The sequence below is a fragment of the Delphinapterus leucas genome, chromosome 3, assembly GCF_059928025.1.
Source record: "Delphinapterus leucas isolate spDelLeu-1000000601 "Yukka" chromosome 3, BTC_Dleu_Yukka2, whole genome shotgun sequence".
NCBI classification, from domain to species: domain Eukaryota; kingdom Metazoa; phylum Chordata; class Mammalia; order Artiodactyla; family Monodontidae; genus Delphinapterus; species Delphinapterus leucas.
In genome coordinates this window covers 118,381,618-118,403,494 of record NC_143131.1, presented here as the reverse complement: position 1 = coordinate 118,403,494, position 21,877 = coordinate 118,381,618, and the positions used below count along the sequence as shown (strand labels likewise).

Here is a 21,877-nt window from a genome sequence, read left to right as displayed (position 1 = left end):
CTCTGCCCATCGTGTCTCATTTCCCTTTCTGAGTTCTCATTGTGCCCCTGCACTGCCTTTGTTTTTCTCTTCTTCCTCTTTGTTTCCCTGCCTTCTTCACATTTTACCCTGGCCGCCAAGACATGCCTCCTCAGCCTTCAGTGAATTCTTGGCCTCTTGCTAAACTTCCCCATTATGGGCAGCTGGCCCCCTCTGGCCATTTTACAGTTCTGCAGACTGAGAGAACATGAGATTCATTGAAGCTCTTGAGTTCTTAATTTGGTGTTACCCAAATCTTCATTTTACAAGTGGGGAAATAAAAGGTGAGAGGGGAAAAGACTTTTCTATACCCTAAGATAATACAAACAGGAAAAATATTAATTTAGAGAAAGAGACAAAGTTCCTACGAAAAGAAGAAGTCTATAGAGATAGTGTCACAAGATGAATTACCTCAGGAGTCTATTTGAGAGATTGTGTCATGTTGGAAAAGTTCTAGGGACTTGAGCCTCTTTCCTTTGTGAGAGGATGAGAATGAAACACCAGCCCCTCAGTCTGACTCCCAGAAAGAAGAACTTCAGGCTGATGAGCAATAAGTCCAACAATGTCATTTCCCTGGCCATGCTGAGCCCCACAGGAAATCTCAGAATTTTACGTGAGGACAAGGCCCCACAGGAATGTTGCCGCGCCTAGAGCTCTGTGGTTTGATGCCAGGAGAGAATTTCCTACAGACAGGGTTCTGAGGGAGATTGCTCAGTAAGATGGAAAGGTGCTGCAGTGAGGCCAGCAAATGCCTTCCCAGGACTCCCGGTGGAAGGTGGGGGTTTCACATGCCTCCTAGAGTTTCCACAGCAATTATTATCCCCTTGTAGTGCACAGTGGCCCTGACACTGACATCACATGGAGCAGTTTCTCAAGGATTTTCAACTCCAGGACGTGGGAAATGGGGATGGTTTTATGGTTTTACAAGTTGACCTGAGAATAAAGCGTAAGGGCTTTGACCCTTAGGGCCTGTTTGTGGGAGCAAGGTTTTCATGTCCCCATCAGGATCAGTGAGGTCTGAGTTTTAAACCTGTTTATCTAGGGGCAGAGGTTAGAGGGCAGTGTCAAAAACTGAAAACCACCTTGAAGGAGAATGGTCATTTTTTGCCTTTGCTTCCTCCGATGGGTATTCCTCATTCAGGTCAGGAGGGAAAACTAAAAAGGAGTGTGTGTACAAGTAAATCAGTAAGGCATCATTTCCCACGATAAATGCACTTGTATTCAACTATTGAGTTCCTATTATGAACCAGCGATTCTTCTAGACACTGGGACTATATTAGAGAGTAGAACAAAGTGTTGCCCTCATGGACCTTTCCTTCTCATAAGAGAAAACAGACAGACAAATACCACTTCAGGTGGCGATAGGTGCTAAGGAGGAAAATCAAGGTGAGGAGAATAGAGAGTATGGAGCCGCATATGATCAAGAAGGCCTTTCCCATAAGGTGACACTTGAGAAAGACCTGAAGGACGTGAAGGAGCAAGTAATGTAGATATCTGGGGAAGAGAGTTCCTACACAAAGGGACCCAAAGGCAAAGGACAGGCAGGAGCATAGCTGGTGGGTTGGAGGAACAACTTGGAGGCCAGTGTGGCTGGAGCTGAATGAGAGAGAGAGAGGGAGGAGTCATGGGACGGGAGGTCCGAGTCAGCTTAGAGCAGGAGTGTACGTGGCTTTTTGAAACGGCTTTTGCCTTTTATTTTGAGAGAGGTGGAAAGCCATTGGAAGGTTTTAAATGTTGAAAGATGACTCTGGCCACTGTGTGGAGAAGAAACTGAAGGGGGTCAAGGACAGAAGAAAGGAGACCACTTAGGAGGCTCTTCATTAAGGTCAGATTCTGGATGCATTTTGAGATAGCACTGACAGGATTTGTTGTTTGATTGGATGTCAGATGTGAAAGAAAGAAGATTTCAAGGATGACACTGAAGTTTTTGTCTTGAGTTGCAGGAATGGAGTTGTTATTTACAGGAATGGGGAAGAGCAGGGTCCACAGAGTTTCTGATTTGACTAGTGGTTTTAACCTGTGGAGATTCAAGGAAGAAAAAGTTTAACTTAGTCATTGGTTCCTTAATTTTTTCCATTCTCTCTGATGGTCTCATTTGTATTTGGGTCAGTTCTATGACAGTTATTTCTGGGATAAGTACAATCCCAGTATTCTAACTTTTAGGGATCCTTACCTAGGCCTCTGTGATTCAGTGTGGGTAGAAGCTGTGGGTCCAAAAGAACCTTGGGATAAACTCGGTCTCTGGGAGCATCCTTCATTTCAGGTGCTATATTGGTGTCCTAAGGCTGCATAACAAGTTACCACAAACTGGGTGGTTTAAAACAACAGAAATTTATTTTTTCACAGTTCTGGAGGCTGAAAGTCCAAAATCAAGGTGTTGCAGGGCCATGCTCTCTGAAGGGTCTAGGGAAGACTCCTTCCTTTCTTCTTTCTAGCTTATGGTGGTTGTGGGCCATCCTTGGCGCCTTCCTAATCTTGCAGATGCAACCCTCCACTCTCTGCCTCTATCAATGCATGGCATTTCCCCTGTGTATCCCTTTGTTTTTACGTGGCCTTCTTATAAGGACACTAATCATTGGATTTAGGGGCTGCCCTAATCTAGTATGACCTCATCTTAACTTGGTTACATCTGCAAAGACCGTATTTCCAAATAAGGTCACATTCACAGGTACTGGGGGTTAGGACTTCATCATGTCTTTTTGTGAGACACAGTTCAACCCACATCATGTGCTTTGGTCTGGGTTTGACTCTGAGGGTCTTCTGGGCTTAGGTATGTTTGAGGATGAGACAGGAGCTATTGAAATACAGTTAGAAAGCAGGTCTGTGCTAGAGATGCCCCATCTGTTGGGATGAAAAAAAATTTTTTTAATGTCCACTAAGTCTATTTAAACTAAAGATGTAAAGACAGGTTCATTTTACATTATTTTTGAAACTTGAAGACTTTAGGATATGCAGTAGTAAAAATCATGAAAAAGTAATGAAACTGGAAGTGGAAGATAGAAGGAAGAGATGTGACAGAGTGAAGAATTTTAAAGCTGAGAATTACAACCTGAATTTGATTGGCCAGAGGCCTGGGCAGTAGGGAGAAAAGCTCTTGCTGATGCTCCAAGTTTATGGTTTTGCTAGCTGGGGCAGCAAGTTGGCAGAGATGGAATGCAACAGACCTGGGCTCCTGAGCACTGGCTGACCACTGCCAGGATAGAACCCCACTTGCTCCACAAGCCTTTTCCTTAGATTCCTATGGGTCTGGGACCCAAAAGGTGCCCAGAATGGTGCATGGCACTTGCTGTCTAGCTGCTGCACAACACATAGTACATGTACATTTTTCAGCTGTGTATCAGAAGTTACTAGTATTTGCCTCTTTTTTACTCACCACAAGTTGTTTATCAAAGGAAGTTTAAGTTCCCACTCTGATATCACAGTGATAGGACTATATCAGGTTTAGCAGTGTAATTAAACAAATTTCCTCAGCCATAGAATTATCGTGGTCACTGTGAGTTTTTGTGGAGCTCCTGTTCTTTTGTAAGGAATTGTGTGCAAGTTGGACAGATGGGAGATGAGTAAAGAGATCGGGCTCTTTCTAGCCTTCAAGAAATTTGAAGTTAGAAGACAAATAGGAACCAGAGGTTCACATAAGAACTATGATAAAGATTTGTGGGATTAGCAGATGCAAACTATTATGTATAGGATGGATAAACGGTGGGGTCCTGCTGTGTAGCACAGGGAACTATGTTGTGTCCTATGATGGACCATGGTGGAGGGGAACATGAAAGAATATATATGTGTGTAGCTGGGTCACTTTGCTGTGCAGCAGAAATTGGCACAGCATTGTGAATCAACTATACTTCAATAAAATTTTACTAAAAAATACTGTGGATGCCTCAGCATTTGGCACCTAAAGGAAACTATAAAGTCTCTAAATGTATCATTTAAAAAATATCTGGGGCTTCCCTGGTGGCGCAGTGGTTGAGTCTGCCTGCTAATGCAGGCGACACGGGTTCGAGCCCTGGTCTGGGAGGATCCCACATGCTGCGGAGCAACTGGGCCCGTGAGCCACAACTGCTGAGCCTGCACATCTGGAGCCTGTGCTCCGCAACAAGGGAGGCCGCGATAATGAGAGGTCCGTGCACCGCGATGAAGAGTGGCCCCCGCTTGCCGCAACTAGAGAAAGCCCTCGCACAGAAACGAAGACCCAACACAGCAAAAATAAATAAATTAATTAATAAACTCCTACCCCCAACATCTTCTTTTTAAAAAAAGAAAAAATCTGGACAGAGAGTGGGAAAAATTAAGAGGCAGGGATATGTAGAAGGGGCACCGGAGAGGTTTATTGGTGAAGGCCTCAGGTAATAGAAGCACTTCATTCCATTTTCCTGTCTCAGAGGTTGGGGATGAGTTCCCAAGCAAGGCCTGAGACCAGGCTACTTACCTGCCCTCTGCCCCAGCCTTTCCCTGGCTTCCCCAGGTCACCTGGGCACTTCAGTAGTCAAAGTGAACCCCCAGCTGCTTGGGTGAAGGGAGGAGGGGTGAGGGAAGGGCACTGGCTGCATCTGGGCTAGGGCTCTGCATTTCTGGCTCTAGTGTGGCTCAGTCACATGCACCCTGGGGAGAGGATTATTTTGAGTATTCCCCAAAAATGGAGACTTCATTTCATGTCTGTTAAGTGGGAATGCAGCCACAACGGTGTCCTCAGGGCAGGGACCAGTGGTGAAGCCACCATACTTCTGGGGTGACCACAGGGCAAATAATGTACAGACATCATTTCCTTTGACTAATCTTTTGCTAATCCTGGTCCAGGTGTGGCTCCTGAAAGTAAAGTTCTTTGTCTTGAGATTTTTAATTTAGGACCCAGATGGGGTAGGAGGTAAACTTTCAAAAGGTCTGTTTTACTCAGTGTGTCACTGTCCTGGATTCCTGGCAGGCAGCAGTTTCATTAGAAAAGCAGATTTCATCTTGACTCATCTGCCTTGGTGAGACGTGTGATGCAGCCTATCTATCATCTTGCTGGACAGAGCAGAGGGTATGCTGTCCATTTTGCAGCAGTGGCAGCTACAGGCGCCTGGCCTGGGCCATGGAAAACCTTGAGAGACAATCTGTTATGGGGCCAGAGCTTTGTCCTGGAATTTCCTGGCCTTTGTCTGTCTGGTATAACTTCATGTACCAAGACGCCTGTTTTTAGAGTCTACTTCCTTCTGGGGGAAGAGTGCTATTGCCATCCAGAGAGCACTCCTGCTTCCTGTACTGAGCAACCCCCTCCCTGTGCCCAGGGGTCGGGCTGGGGGAACACTCTGGGCAGGTGTGTATACTTGGCTCCCAATAGACAATAGGCTCCTGGAAGTCACTGGTCACAGAGAAGCCATAACCATTGGGCATAGAAGCTGCATCTACCAGCTTGGCACATTCCCCCTGGTCCTAATCCTTATTTCCTTCTCATGTTGCAGCAGAAAAAATCCTACCTGGAGCGGAGTGTGAAGGAAGCTGAGGACAATATCCGGGAGATGCTGATGGCACGAAGGGCACAGTAGGAAGCCTCTAGGGAAGCTCTTCCTCCTGACCCCTGCCATTCCTGGCCAGGGGCCTGTATAGGGAAACTGCTTCTGCTCTGCCTGATGGACATTTTGTCTGGATGGTCTGGTAACCCTATGTTTTATGCGTCACCTGGAGCCCCTTTCAGATCCCATCCCTGTATTTTTTATCCTGGCTCTGCCTGCCACCCTTCTTCCCTGGGGGTGAGTCATGAACCCCCAGGAGAGGGAAGATGGGAGCCGGGACAGATAGGAGAGCTCTTCCTGGGCCTACGACTAGTCACGCTGGTCAGACCAATAAAAGACATCTGTCCCACTCCGCTAAGTCTGCTTTTCTTGAGCTGATGGATGAGAACAGAGGATCAGAGAGGCAGAGGCTATCTCCACCTCAGCTCCTCCCTGTTCTCCTCCATGGCTGTGGGCCTCCTCCTTCTGCATTGAAGCCTTGCCTTCTTTTTTCTGTTCCTTTAGGTAAACCCCTCAACTTCTAAGCCTCCATGTAGTATGCAGATAAGGAAAAGGAGAGCAGGGCACAGCTGAATGAATGTAAGTGGACACAACAGTGGTGCCTCAGTGGCAGTCTGCCTAAAGATTCCTTTCCCACTTCCTCCCACTGTAAAAGAAAATCTGGTAATAAACCAGCAGCACTCCAAGACAGTCTCCCTTTGGTCAGTTCATAGGGTGGACATTACAATCCTGAGGCCTCCTGGAGGCGTGGGGGCAGTGGTGTGCTGGCGCTGGCTCGGGAGAGCCAATTATTTAATTTTCAGGAATTTTGTTGCAAGCCAGTTGTTAAACAGTAGCCATTATTAAAAATTAAGTTTGTAAATTTACCATTATATTAAAAATAAGGTTAATAAGTATTTAGAACTTACCCCTTCCAAATTACTTTACTAAATTTAGCCATTATCTGTGTTTTTGAGGTGAGCAGTCTGTTGTATCTGGATGGTGGAAATACTGCATAGCAGTGCACTGCTGCCCTTGTCTTCCCAACTCCATGTTCAGGATATCACGTTGGTAGCTTGAAATCCGCTACGGTGGGACCCACCATTTACTCCACAGAAATCAGGTGATGCTACAGAATCTTGGCTTTTTGTTTGTTTTTAAAGAGAGCTGGTAGGTATTTATCAGCACCTGGCTGATTCAGAGGGAAAGTGGGCAGACGAGGAGGTTAGGCAAGGAGCTGTCAACTATGCCTCTCAGGGATGGCCAGCTGAAGAAGGAAAATTAGACTTGCTGCTATGGTGGCTCAGCGCCACCCTGCGGCCAAAACTGAGATGGATGGTGTGGCTGACTAGTTTGTATTATGACAGCTCTCTTCTTTGTGTGTCAGTGGACAGGGGTTGGGTTCTGGGAGGGGACAGCAGGAAGCGAAAGCCTCAGGTCTCGACCTGAACCCCAACTGTGGCTTCTCCTTCCAGAGCAGGCCCTGGGGGCAGCCACAGTTACCAAGATGCCCTTTCCTATGCTCTGGGTAAAAGCCAGCGTGGCTCCTTGGTGAGTCCATATCTCAGTGGGACTAGGGAGAGAGAGAATGCTCGCTCGGTGAGGACTCCTTGACCTGGCTGAAGGACACCTGGCCTTGGACCCTGCCTTCCTAGTAGCAGCCAGGATGAAAAGGTAGATCGGCTCCTCATCATATACTGGACAGTGGCTGAGAAACCCAGGGTTTAGATTGTATCTGGAATAACTGAGACAGTTGAAGTTTAGACAAATTTATTGAAACATACAGGGTGTTAGCAGAGAAATCATTCAGTGGTATGTTATATCATGCCACTACCTTGAATGTATAATTTTAAAATTATAAATATATATTTTGTCACTAAGCCTTTGGCCAAAAAAATGGAAGTGATTTAGCACATTTGTGAAAGACCAATAAGAAATGGATTTGAACATTAAAAAGATCAAGTCACTGAATTAAACAGCAGCAACCCCTGCTAATCTAGAATCCCACTGCGTTGAAGGTAGAAGTGTCTGTGCAGAGCTAGTCATTGATTTCAGCAATCAGAAGAGATGGGGGCAGGCACACTTGTTGGCGGTGGCGGCAGAGCTGGAAGGACAGGAGAGCCAGGGTCGTCAGGTGAGCATATCCCAGAGACAGCAGCAACAGAGGGCAGTCCAGCAGGCTGTGAGGCAGGTAGATGGGCCCAGGTCATCCCTTCTCTGGTCTTCCACCACATACACTGGAAGGGGAGAGAGGGTGAAAATGAACGGGCACAAACCCCATGCTCTACAGGGCCAACACCTCCCAGACCAAGGGAGAGCTACATACAGCAGCTCAAAGCCACTGAGCAGACTTTGTGCAGCCTTTCCACTTATGCAGTCTTGGGTGAATGGAGGAAGGGTGGCTCAACTACTTTCCCTCCTCCTCCTAAGGACATTCATCCCTGCAGGAGGGCAAGCACTAGGGAACCTAACCAGTGGCCTCACCAAGGCAGCCAGTTAAGTAAGAAATGTCCATTGCTCTCTGGCCAGAGTTGGCTAACCCTACTTGGTTTATAAACCAGGTAGCACTCTGTCCCGAATCCTACAGGGGAACTGGGGGGCATTTCTTTAGATACATCTAAGCCATCTCCCAAGAGCAAGAGAGTAAGTAAAATCTCCTAAAAAGGGGGCTTTAGGCTTTAAAAGATTAGCCAAGAATCTTGGTTTTCATACCTGGCCAATGCAGTATGTGCTCCAGCCTCTAAACTTTTGCACAAAGCAATGGTAGGCAGGATGAAAACCTAGGCAAGTGGGAGGCTATGGCTGGAGCCTGGTACTCTTGCGTTTCCTCAGAATGGAGTAGGAAATCTGAGCCCTGTCAGGGCTAAGCGCTGTATTAAGAGATCTGAGTGCCAAACAAATCCCCAGATCAAGAAGGACCCCCAACCACCCTTTACTCGTGAGCTGTGGCTCACGTCAGCCTCGCTTCTCATTAGAATGTCTGATGGTTGACCTTGGCCTCAAAGGATCTGCAGGCACTTTTAAGAAAATCTCAAAACAACCGTCATCAAACTCAGTAATAAGCAGTAAGGATCTTAAACTTTTTGAAAGTTCATGAATACATGAATCTTATAAATTAAACCAGTCCTTTGGCATCTTTTAGTTCTATTTTTGTGTATCTATTTTTATACCTCCTCTCTTGGCAACTCTTTTCTCTAGAGCCTGGTATAGTAAGTAGCTAGAACACGCTGGGTTTAGTGTGAGCTTGTCCAGGTTCTGTTGTATCAGCCGCCCTCCACAGAGACATCCCTTTCCCTTCTGTCACGGCACAGGTCTAATCTCAGCCTGTTTTCATTTGGCCCCTCTCAACACAGACAAAGTTGTTCAGGGTCTGGGAGACAAGACCCACCACCAGGCAAGCCTAGTCAAAGAGGAGGTGACAACCCATTTATTTTTCTGAGGTCTGGTAAGGCACATTACCTGATTTAGTCTTAAGAGTAACTTTGAGATACCATCATTCCCATTTCACAGGTAAGGATCAAGACTTAAGAGAGCTAAGTCTCTTGTTCAGCACAGGACCAGCCAGAGGCAGGATGTGAATTCAGGCCCCAACTGGGTAGCATAGGGACCAGGAGCACAGGGGTGAACGGGCTCCAGGACAGTCCTCTCTCACTCCAGCCGGAGCCCACCCCACCCACCTGGGCACTCCAAACTCTGGGATCACCACAGCAGGGTGTCACCTGCCACCTGCCCAAGTTCCCAGCCTCCCATGATCATGCATGGGTAGTGTTGGACAGGGAAATTGAGAACACAGTTGGCTGTGGACCCCCTTGAATAATCTCTTGCTGTATTCTCCTTGCCACTCTGCTGCCCCTGGGACATAAAGTCCCCCTCCTCTGCCAGCTCTGGAAACAGCCTGTTTAGCCCAGGCCTGAGACCCAGCCCGAGGCTGGTTTGCTATGTGCCAGGTCCTGCAGTCTCTCTTAAACTGGCGTTTACAGAGGTGCTCACGATGTGCCTGGACCTGTGCTGAGGGCCTTTCAGCACCATTTGATCTTCACAACCCTGTGGGACACCTGTCTCCTCACTGCTTCCCCTGCTCCCAGCCCTTCTTCCTCTCAAAACCACTGAACCTCAGGTAACTTAGGGAAACAAAAATGTCCCAGTCTTCCTTCCTCTATCACCTTTCTCTATTAGTCAAGTTTGTCCTTGCCAGGGCTTATTTCACCTGCCATACTCCACAACCTGGGGCAGTAGAGACTGAGCTGATTACTCCCAGACAATGCTTACAGAGGTTAGAAATAATGAGTCTGGTTACAGAACAGAGGACTTTAAGCCAGAGGGCTGCATCAACCTTGACAGGGGTAGTTAGTGCTGTACATACCTTAGAAACCCGAGTCACTTATTTGCTGGAGCACCGAGTCTTCCAAATCCCTTATGACTTTTTCCCTTGCATTAGCTGAGGACAGAACCTGTGCTTCCAGACTGTTAAGAAGATGGGGGTGGAAGAGTGCGTGTGTGGGAGGGTAGGTGCGGAGGTAGGAGTGACTTGTGTTTTCCTTGCTTTTCTTTCCATCACTAAAAGCAGGGATGACTGGCCCAGGAGAAAGCTCTGAGGAAGGCCTCACAGTTCCTCACAGCATGCGCTGTGGGATCCAGAAATTGCATATTTTACAACTGTATCTGCCTAGATGCCCTGCTTACCTGCAGAGTCTGAGGTACTGCACCTTTAGAGGGTGCCTGCTGCACTGAGCTGCAGGCCTAGTCTGCCCCAGGACACCACCCCACCCTGGGGCTTCTGCTCATCTGCCACCTGTCCCCATCCCTGCCACCCAGTAGGTGAATCTGCCTGAGAGCTCCCATACTGCCCTGGCTGAGCCGTTAGGATGCACCTGAGTGCGTGAGTCCTGGGCCATGACAGCCTCCCTGGGTACTTGAAGCCAGGGGACTGTGTACACCACAGCTTTTTTGGTGGTACTGGTTACCCAGCAGGAGCTGGGGCAGAGATGATTCTGATACAGGTGTTTCCACACCCAGGCCACATGGGCCTTCCTGGCAACTGGCCTATACTGGCAAGCTGGGCAGGACCATGGTTATGTAAGATGTTAATCATTAAGGGAAGCTGGATCAACAACAGAAACGGTACTATCTGACTTTTCTGTAATCTAGAATTACTCCAAAATAAAAAAATTTTTTTTTTCTTTTAAAGGAGGAAAGAAATCGAGAGGGATCAAAAGTGCAATGGGTGGAGTTGGGAGCAGTCAGTTCCCAGTGGGGAGCAGAGGGTCTGGTGTCTGCAGAGGCTACTCACGTTGAGTGCCTACTTAGGGATTAAGTGCCCCCTTGTGGCCAGGCTGGGCTCCAGCTCCTTCTGACGCAGGCAGGGCTTTACAGATTGGCTCACACACATATCAGCCAAAAGGCTAACCATCCCATTTCCTATCTAGTGTCTCAGGAGCCAAGACCACCCTATTCAACCAGTGCCGGGATCCTGTGCCCTGGTCCCAGGCAAGGGACTGAAGGGACTCTCCATTTACAGAAAACTGGTTGAGTTGGAGATCAGGTCCAGGGGTCCCTCACCAGCTTGTCTTTCTTGCCTCACACAGCCCTTTGGTACCAACCTTCAATGTTCTCAGCCCCAGCCCAGGGGTGGGGCCTGCAGAGGGCCAGGTATTCAGAGCTTTGCCGTGTGAATGCAAGTGCAAAGGTGGTGGTGGTGGTGAAGGGCATTGGGGGAATGTGCAGGGAGAGGTGTATGAGCATATAGATGTGACTCAGATGCCCCGACTAGGTCATAAAGACCCAGGTAGGTCTTGGGTGCAGAACCTGTGGGAAGCTGAGCAGATTCTGGAAGAGGGTCCCCATCTGCCTTCTTGCCTCTCTGCTGGAAGCAGAGAAGACAGATGCAAGATGCTTAGAGGCATGCATCCCCCTGTGCCCAACTGCCCACCAAGCCCTGGGGTCTTCTCCAGGGCCACCAGCCACACCAACCAGCAGTCCCAAATTCTAGGACAACCATATTGTACAACCCCAGGGGGGCCATTCACATGGGCTACTGGTTCTGGGCAGGCAGTGGGCAAGTGGGGCTCCAGACCACACAGGGTCCTGGGCAGAAATGTGAGCAGAGGCTTACTCTGCTAAAGGCTCCAGTTCCTCAGTCAGCCCCATCCTGGAATCTGAAACCTTTTCTTGCTCAGCTCAGACATTTTAAATGATTAATCAAGGGCTTTGAAGTGGTAATTGAGCCTTATTAGGCCATTCTTACTTGTCTCTGCATCTGTGCACAGTCCCAAGCCAGAGAGCTAGTAAGGAGAAGCAAACAAAAAGACGGGCTTCCCAGAGAGTTCTGACGTCTGGGACCTTCTTGCTCCGGGAGCTAATTAAGGAAGCTACACCTTGGCCTCTTGTGACCAAGACCAGTGATGGGCACCCAAGCTGCTTCTCTACTAAGACCACCACAGCCAGAGCACCTCCCCGAAGTGCCCCCAGTGGAGATGACAGCTTTGCCAGAGGCAGGAGGCCTGTAGTCACCCCATCTTCTAAACCAGCATCCAAACCAACAGAAGGCCAGCCTTCCAGGAGGTACAGAGGCTGCCGAACAGCCCTCCTACTGCTCAGACCAGAGGTAGAAGAGAGGGAAAGATCTTTCCACATCTTAGGAATAAGTTAAATCTCAGGAAAGCCATAGGATGGTTCCTGCCCCTTCCATGCAGGGGCAGAGAACACACAGCTCGCTGAGGATGCACTTCAGCTTTCCTTGGGTGTGCACGTGCAGTGGGATCATTTATTACTCAAGAACAAGGGGGTTGCACTGGTGAGAAAAGGTGCCCTAAAGGCAGTGCCACTTGCTCTGAAGGCCATGAGCACCAGGTAAATATACAGAGGGGGGACAGTGAGGGGTGAAGGTTGGCCGGGAATAGTAGAAGCAATCAAGGGCGTGTAGTTTTCACTGGAGTCTAGAGGTTAAGAGCAGGAGAGGTGAGGAATATCTTCCACTTTCCTGTTCCTCCACAGGTAGAGGAGGGATACGGGGCTGGCAGCACTGGCACAGCCTTGGCCCAGGCTCTGCGACAGCAGCTGCCTTTGCCTGCTCAGTTCTGGACCTTCCCCAGGCCACCTCGGCCTCACTGCCCTCACTACCACCTCCTCCGGAGAGTGGGCCCAAGCCTCTTTCTTCCCAGGCTCAGTCACAGGCCAGCTTGTACCTTAGCCCTCTCCAACCCAATCAGTTTTATGAACAGTAGACCTGATAGTAAAATTGTTTCATAAACAACAAAAACGGTTAAGTGCGTTTGGACATGTCATACCAGTCTGGTAAGTATGACTGGACTGCCACCACCTCCTGTGGACCTATCCTTGGGCTAGACCTGCTGGGGCCACTGGGACAGAGGTGGTTGTAGATGCTGGGACAACTGAGAACATCCTAGATGCTAGAACTGCGAATGAAACTGCCTTGGAGATCATGTGGCCAGTCATTTTTTGGTAAGAAAAGAATGCTGGGGCTTCCCTGGTGGCGCAGTGGTTGAGAGTCCGCCTGCTGATGCAGGGGACGCGGGTTCGTGCCCCGGTCCGGGAAGATCCCACGTGCCGCGGAGTGGCTGGGCCCGTGACCCATGGCCGCTGAGCCGGTGCGTCCGGAGCCTGTGCTCTGCAATGGGAGAGGCCACAACAGTGAGAGGCCCGCGTACCGCAAAAAAAAAAAAAAAAAAAAAAAAAGAATGCTGAGCCCAAAGACGGGAGGTGGTAACTGAGGTCGCATAGTGAATTAAAGGTATGTCCTGGCCTATCACCCAGCCCTCTTGCCTCCTGGCCCAGTGCTCTCTGCACATCAAGATTAGGCTCACTAGTAAGTCAGAAAGAGAAAAACAAATACCGTAGGCTAACACGTATATATATGGAATCTAAATAAAAAAAGATGGTTCTGAAGAACCTAGGGGCAGGACAGGAATAAAGACACAGACGTAGAGAGTGGACTTGAGGACACGGGGAGGGGGAAGGGTAAGGGGACAAAGTGAGAGAGCCTTTACATTTGGTACACTACCAAATGTAAAATAGAGAGCTAGTGGGAAGCAGCCGCATAGCACGGGGAAATCAGCTCCGTGTGACCACCTAGAGGGGTGGGATAGGGAGGGAGATGCAAGAGGGAGGGGATATGGGCATATAAGTATAGGTATAGCTGATTCACTTTGTTATACAGCAGAAACTAACACACCATTGCAAAGCAATTATACTCCAATAAAGATGTTAAAAAAAAAGATTAGGCTCACTTTAAATCAGCAGCCTGGCTGTAAGTGACCTGAAACATGTGTGTGGACAGGTGAAAGGCCTCGCCTCTGTTGCCTGGTTCTCCCTTGAAATCCACTGTCTTTGTGGGAGAGCAAGATCCAGCCCTCACCCTACTCCACAGTGTGTCCGAAAGGGAGGGCAGAATGGACCTGGTCCAGCAGTCAACTGGGAGACGGAGTGAATTTCAGGGTCCCTCCTGGCAACCACTCGGTGGGTGTGTTGGCCCAGAACAAGGCACCTCCTGGGGGTGGGGTGTAGCTGGAACGTCCCCCTCAAGAAATCTACTTCAGACTTTCCTTGGGCACCCCACCACTTGAATTATTTTATTATCTAAGGACAAGAGCTATGTACATGGGCTCTGGAGGGGCACTGCCCAAGTGACGGTCAGCTTCCCCATGCCCCAGCCTTCTTACTTGTGAAGTGGTGGGAGGAAGCAGTGCCTAAGAGCCTATGTTTTGTGACAAAAACATAAGAATGTAAAGTGCTTGGCCCAGGGCCTGCCATGGAGTGAAGGAGGGAGGACTTAATGGGAACCACAATGTGATGACATCCTACAGAAAAAAAATCACCAGAAATCTGTTTTCTTATTCTGAGTCTGTGTGCGGGGAGGGGTTCCTCCAACCAATCCATATTCGGATTGGTACTCATATGTGTGGCACCAGATCATCACAGGGTGACAAAAGCAGAGGAACTGGCAGTCCACATGAAGCACAGCTGCTCAGAAATGGGAAAGGAGACAACCCAGGGGAGAAGCAAGGGGCTGTGTGTGTATTGGGGGCTAGGAAGGCGGAATACAAACAACTTTAGCTGTTGAGGCGCCTCAAGAGAATAGGGTGAAATATTTGGAAACATCCCATTTTCTTAGGTAAAGGGAGTAAAGAAACCCTCATACGTACACACGTGAGCATTTGCTTGGACGTGATGAGTCTATGGCTAGCATTAAGACAACGCAGACACCAAGGCCAGTAGAAGAACATAATATGAAAGAGAACAGTCAACAAGGGATGTACACATTAAAAAGACTTAAAACTGAAGAGTAGGGTGTTTCTCCTTACACCTTAAAGCCAGTCAAATGTGATCAGTTCACAACTCAAAACCTCGAAAATTCCAGCTGGACGGGTGGCCTTGTTCATTTAATTTCAGGAAAAGGACTAAATTCTCTGGGGATAAGAGAGTGTCTTTCGAGAAACAGTTCCCTCCAATCTGTTTTTTAGTCTAGGAAATGTGCAGAAATGGGGTAAAGGAGCTGATAGCGTTTTCTGCCCACCGTCACAAAACATTAAAGTGAAAGGACCATACTCCTCCCACCTCCCAAATGGAGATGCCACAGAAAGCAAGAAGGTTGCTGAGGAGCTTGAACAGGGTGTGTGACCGCACAAGTGCCGCCTCTTCGTCACGCGGAACTCAATGCGATGCTGGAAGTTGCCAGTTTGGGTGTGTGTGGCTGGAGATCCAGCAGTGCTCGGTACTTTCCAGTAAAGGCCATGCTGTTCTACAAGCAGGAGATTGGAACTCACTCACCCCACTTACATAACAGAAAAAATAAAGGCTTGTTTTTTTACCCTGTACTGACAGAAGAGGTCAAGACCAGGGCCTGCAGACCAGAGCTGAGAGGTCCTGGCTCTATTCTGCCACAGCTGGGTGACTTCGGGTTAAGTCACTTGACTTCTTAGAGCCCCTGCATCCTCCTCCATAGGAAGGAAAGACAGTTTTGGAAGCTACTGCCTTAGATGACATGGGAAAATGGGATGAGGACAAAGGTGAATATCATTATTAAGATGGGATAGGGCTTCCCTGGTGGTGCAGTGGTTTGAGAGTCCGCCTGCAGATGCAGGGGACACGGGTTCGTGACCCGGTCCGGGAAGATCCCACATGCCGCGGAGCGGCTGGGCCCGTAAGCCATGGCCGCTGAGCCTGCACGTCCGGAGCCTGTGCTCCGCAACGGGAGAGGCCACAACAGTGAGAGGCCCGCGTACCGCAAAAGAAAAAAAAAATCTCAATTTACAAACAGCCAAGTTTCACCATGGGATGAGATCATATAGTATATTTCAAACGGTATCTTTCATAATTTGATAGACATACCACTGTTAATGTTCATAGAGCTAAAGACCTAAGAGGTGCCAGGCATTCCAGTTCAGCCTCTACAACTTGTTTGCTGGCCCAGCAGCACGCACAGAGCTTGGTCTTGACCACACAGCCACAGGGAGCGGCCCAGGCCCAGGAGCGGGCAGGGCTGGCACATCCACAGAAATGCCACAGGCTGACACGAGGGCCCAGCAGCTTGGGGGTGGGGTGCTCTATCCAGATGAGCTTATACAATGGAAAACTTAGATAATTATAGGGGTTTTTTTTTTTTTTTTTTTGGTAAATCTGAGGAGATAACCAAGAACTGCTGCTTCTGCTGATGAGAAAAAGTAAGTGACCAAAAGGGAAACTCAAATGGTTGGCTAGGGTGACAGAAGACTTCGGCAAGTAATCTCATATACCCTGAGGCGAAGAGACAGAACAGCCGGTGTTAGTTTGGAGAATAGAAAGCAGCTTTTCTTTTATCCTTAAGTCAGCCAAGAGACTGGGGAGGGGCCTGAAGAACAATGATGGGAGGACACAGGGTGAGGATGTGTGCAGCGCTCCCTCAGCACCCGCTTTTCCTCTCCAAGTCTGCCTGTGCCATTGCCTCAGACCACAGGAACAATGGGTGTGAGCTGGGGAAGGTCAAACAGATGAGCATGGAAAGCCCTGATGTCATGGGTAGTGTTACTACAGCAGAAAGGAGGAAGCAGTTCATTATCTCATGACATATCATGAATATACTTCTAATGTGGCTGTTTGTTTGAGAAATAAATATGAGTGAGGCTGTTATGCCAGGCAGAAGAAATTAAGGGAAATCTAGAGAGACAATCGGATCATGCCCAATACAGGACAGTTCTATGACCCTGTGGCAGAGGTGTAAAGAGCCCGAGGCAGGGAGATTCCTCTAATGACTGGCAAGTCTTGCTCTACCTGCTCAGGAGGGAGACAGATGGAGACCAAGGTTGTGAATGATGGTGGCTGACCTGCCCTAGAGCATGACCTGGCCCACAAGCCCCTCAACATACTGGTCATCTTTTCATGGCTATTCCTGCCCAATTCGATGTAGACATACCTCATTACCGCCAAACTTCAAAAGACACCAATATAATCAATCATAAGCTGGAATAATCACAACATAGCAAATGAAGGAGCAGGCAGGCTGCCTTGCTTCTTTAGAGGTTATGGCACATAAGAGGGAGCAAGTCATGCCATTTAAATACCCACCAGGCCTTCTAATCATAATCCCAGCAGTATTTTTTGTAGATAAGCTGATTCTGAAATTTATGGAAAGGCAAGAGAACTAGAATAACTAAAATAATCTTGAAAAATAAAGTTGGAGGACTCATACTACCTTATTTTAAGGTTAATATAAAGCTACAATAGTCAAGACGGTTATGGTATTGGTGAAGGGACTGACAGATCAAAGGAGCGGAATAGAGAGGACGGTAATAAACACGGCCAACTGACGTTTGACAAACATGCAAAAGCAATTCTATGCAGAAATGATAGTCTTTTCAAACAAATGTTGAAAAAATTGGCACACAAAAACCTCAACCATTTTAAGCCTCACATTTTATGTAAAAAGTAACCTAAAATGGATCATAGATCTAAATGTAAAACACAAAACTGTAAAGGTTTCAGAAGAAGACATGGAAGAGAATCTTCATGACCTGGAATTAGGTAAAAAGTTCTGAGACCTAACAACAAAAGCATGGTAATTTGGACTTAATCAAAATTTAAAACTTTTGCTCCATAGAAGAATCTGTTAAGGAGATGAAAAGACAAGCTACAGACTGGGAGACGATATATGCAAATAATATCCAACACAGGCCTTTATCTAGAACATATAAAGACTCTCAAAACTCCACAATAAGAAAACTCAACTTATAAGTGGGTAAAAGACTCGAACAGACACTTCACCAAATAGGATAGTATAGGAAGGGCGAATCCGTACACAACAACATCGTTAGCCATTTAAAAAATGCAAATTAAAACTACAAGGATTAAAATGTAGATAATGGAAAATTACATTTGAGGGCAGCTTGAGTATGATATGTAATTTCAAAATAAATACAATCCTTGTTTAATCAAGAAAAAAAACCCTACAAGGAGATACCACTGCACACCTATCAGAATGGCTAAAATTAAAATCAGTGACAATATGTGCTGACAAGGATACAGAACAACTGGAACCCTCATTCATTGCTGATGGGGATGCATAATGGTACAGCCACTCTGAAAAACAGTAGCAGTTTCTTAAAGTTAAATATACACTTAATCATTTGAGCCAGAAATTTCACTTAGAGAAATGAAAACTTACGTTCAAAAACCTGTACATAAATTTATAATCACCAAAAAGTGAAAACGACCCAAATGTCCTTCAACAGGTGAATGAATAAACTGTTACCTCCAGACAATGGAATACTACTCAGCAATAAAGTACCGCCCAGATCTTCAGAAAATACACCAGCAATTACACTCTGATAATTCTGCTTATAAGGCAGTATCCCAGAGGCAAAACCCATCCAGCCTAAATCTCCCTTAGCCAAATGTACTGGAAAATCCAGAACGACCTAAGGCTTTCAGATGCATTCCTCAGGTCCCTGGGATTCTATAAAAAGGTAGAGGATGGCCCATCCTTGCCTCAACTGCAATTCCGTAGTATTATTCCACACTGGAGTTGCATGGAGAGTTTCTTATAAAACAATTTATATTAGAAAAATCCGAAAACTATCAGAAAGGCTGAAATGGTGGTCATGACGGATCTATACTTGCTGCTGTTCAGAAGGGCCTCCCCAGCAAGGATAGTCACATGCTTGATAATCTACATGCTGGATCCTCCAACAGCCACCCCAGGGGACACAGTTTGCTTGAGGAGCAGTGTCTTCTCTGTCCAGGCTCAAAGCTGAGTGACAATAATCTGACTCCTTTACTTGGTGTCTGACCCTTCTGGAACTTGTTTTTTTTCATGGTTCTCTCTAGTTTAGCAGAGGCTTTGAGCCTTCATGGCGCCCAGCTGGTTCTTTGCACTCTGAGCTTGTCTCTTCCACGCCTACACAAATGCCTGCCTTCCTCCAACCCTGTATTCTGGTCCTAGCAATCTTGTCTTTCCCTCTGTTGGTGTCCTTCACAGAATAGGAACTGGAGGGAAGTCCACCCCTCAGTGACAATAGTGTGGCTAAGTCCAATGCACGTTTTTGAGTTCTAACCTGACCTCCCAGCAATGATGCTACTGATCACTCCCTTAATACGAATTCTACTTTCAGGACATCCCATTCTCCTGGTTTTCCATCTTTGACTCCTTTGCAGGTTCATCATCTACAGGTCCAAGTCAGTTTTCCTTAAAGCTCAGCCCTACACTGCCACCTTCTCTTTTCCCTCCACATTTCTACCTGATGTGATCTTATTCACTCCCACAGTTCTAGTTACTACCAATATGCCAGTGCCTTCCACATTTAAATCTCCAGCCCAACCTCTCCTCCAAGCTCCAGGTGTATATACAACTGCTTACCTGACATCTCTACTCGAATGTCTCATAAACACCTCAGTCTAACCCAACACATTCAGAGCCCAACATGATTTTCTTCCTCCTGAGCAAATATACTCCTTTCCTTTGTTTCCAACCTCCACAAACACCACCACTAGGCATCTAGTTGCAGTCAGAATCTCAGGAGTCATCCCCACTCCCTGTTTCTTCAATCCCCATGGCCAATCCATCTACAAGTCCTGTGATTTTACTTCCAAATTTCTCAAGTATGTTCATGTCTTTCCATCATCATCATGTGAACTTGTGCCTCAAACCATTCTCTACATGGAAGTCAAAGGGGGCTCTTAAAAATGCAAATTTGATCATGTCATCCCTTTGCTTAAAGTCCGTCAGTGGCTTCCCACTGCTCACAGGACAAAAACCAAAATCCCTAAGTGGGGCTGTGAGCTCCCTGTCTTGCCCCTGCCTGTTCCTCATCTGTTCCCAACACCCCACTGTTCTTTGCCACACCAGTTTCCTCTTCTAGTTTCTCAAATGAGGCATGTTCTCTCCTGCCATTGGGCCTATGCACCTGCTTTTCCTACAATTGTTTTGCCTATTAACAGCTATTCATCTTTCAGCACCCTCCCAGACTGTGCAGACTGTCCCCTTTTCATATGTTTTCATAGCAATACATATCTTCTTTTCATAGGAAAGCAGAATGTCAATAATACCTGTGGGACTGTTTAATGTCTGGTTCCCTCCCTAGAGTGTAAGCCCCATGGGGGCAGGGATGGGGTCTGTTCTCTGTGGTCCATCGCCTAACACACTGGAGATATTCAGCATCTACTGAGTGTCAGTCGGAGGGTGATTGCCTGGGAGTACACTTGGGGCAGATTGAAGAACTGCTCCTCCCACAGTTTTAAAGTGTCCCAAGGCAATGTTGTGATAAAACTGGGTTAAAAGAGTCCATTTACAATAGCATTAAGACTGCAAGGTACCTGAGAAGACTTCCAGTTTTAAAGACCAACGAAGGATAATGCGAAAGGTACGTGAAGAAATTATAAGATTTTATCTAAGGACATAAAAGAAGTCCAAAAAAATGAAGGGATACCATGTTCCAGATAGGAAGACAACTCTCTTAAATACATCAACTCTTCCCCCCAATTACTCTATAAATTACATGCTGTTCCGATTAAAGCCAAACATGGTAGTTTTCCATAGAAACGGACAGACTCATCCTAAAATCCAGATTACAGTAAAAGAGTAAATGGCTAAGAATATCCAAGAAAATTCTAAAGAAGAAAAAGGAGTATGTGTGTATGCATGTCCTGGGGGCAGGGAAGATGCTTGTCACACCAGACTTCTGATTTTAGCCCATTTATATGTAGGAACTTGTTATATGACAAATCTCATTTCAAATCAGTGGGGAAAGGGTGACCTAATCAATAAATGGTGCTGGAACTATCAAAATGGAAAAAGAAAACCAGAACCCTAACCTACACCATGATCAAACACAAATTTAGGTGGACTAAAGACTATGTGAAAGGGCTTCCCTGGTGGCACAGTGGTTAAGAATCCGCCTGCCAATGCAGGGGACACGGGTTCGAGCCCTGGTCCGGGAAGATCCCACATGCCGCGGAGCAACTAAGCCTGTGCTCTAGAGCCTGCGAGCCACAACTACTGAAGCCCGCATGCCTAGAGCCTGCGCTCTGCAACAAGAGAAGCCGCCGCAATGAGAAGCCCGCGCACTGCAGTGAAGAGTAGCCCCTGCTCGCCACAACTAGAGAAAGCCCGCGTGCAGCAATGGAGACCAAATGCAGCCAAAAAAAAAAAAGACTGAAAAAGTTTTAGAAGAAAATATAGGCTTATCTTTGCAATCTTGGAATAGAAAATGATTTTTCAAAGATTAAAACACACAAAAGCATGAGGGAAAGATTGATAAACATGACATTTAGAAACTTTCGGGACTTCCCTGGTAGCACAGTGGTTAAGATCCACCTGCCCATGTAGGGAACATGAGTTTGATCCCTGGTCCGGGAAGATCCCACATGCCATGGAGCAGCTAAGGCTGTGCGCCACAACTACTGAGCCTGTGCTCTAGAGCCCGTGCACCCTAGAACCTGCACACAGCAATTACTGAAGCCCACACGCTGCCAACTACTGAGTCCACATGCTGCAACTACTGAAGCCCGTGCGCCGCAACAAGAGAAGCCACTGCAACGAGAAGCCTGCGCACTGCAACGAAGAGTTGACCCTGCTCGCCACAACTAGAGAAAGCCCACGTGCAGCAACGAAGATGCAACGAAGACCCAACGCAGCCAAAAATAATAAAATAGAAAATAAACAAAACTTTCATACTAGAAAATACACTATAAAAAGGTTAAGAGACAGATAAGAAGAAGGCATTTCCAAGCCTATAAAAGTGACAAATATTAGTGTGTGGAATATTTAAAGATTCCCTACAAATCAGTAAGAGAAGACAAACGAATAGAAAAAAACGGGCTAAGGATATGTAACAAGCAATTCACAAGATTTGTAAAGGCAAATCAAAAACATCTATTTATGTTCAAGGTCACTAGTAAGG

The 21,877-nt window shown here is 47.0% G+C and overlaps 1 protein-coding gene across 4 annotated transcripts in view; it reads left to right on the top strand.

Moving 5' to 3' along the window:
- Positions 1-21,877, top strand: part of PFDN1 (prefoldin subunit 1) — a 77,756-nt gene that overhangs the window by 54,306 nt on the left and 1,573 nt on the right. For 2 of the 4 annotated variants that reach the window (XM_022588950.2, XM_022588951.2), the window contains one exon: positions 5,460-7,351. The exons of 1 other annotated variant lie outside the window; for it this stretch is intronic. In XM_022588950.2, coding sequence (XP_022444658.1) covers positions 5,460-5,490 — 31 coding nt within the window. In that variant the 3' untranslated portion in view covers positions 5,491-7,351. Of the gene's footprint in view, positions 1-5,459; positions 7,352-21,877 lie in introns of those variants that run through there. One more of the 4 variants, XM_089909367.1, reaches the window with a different exon arrangement.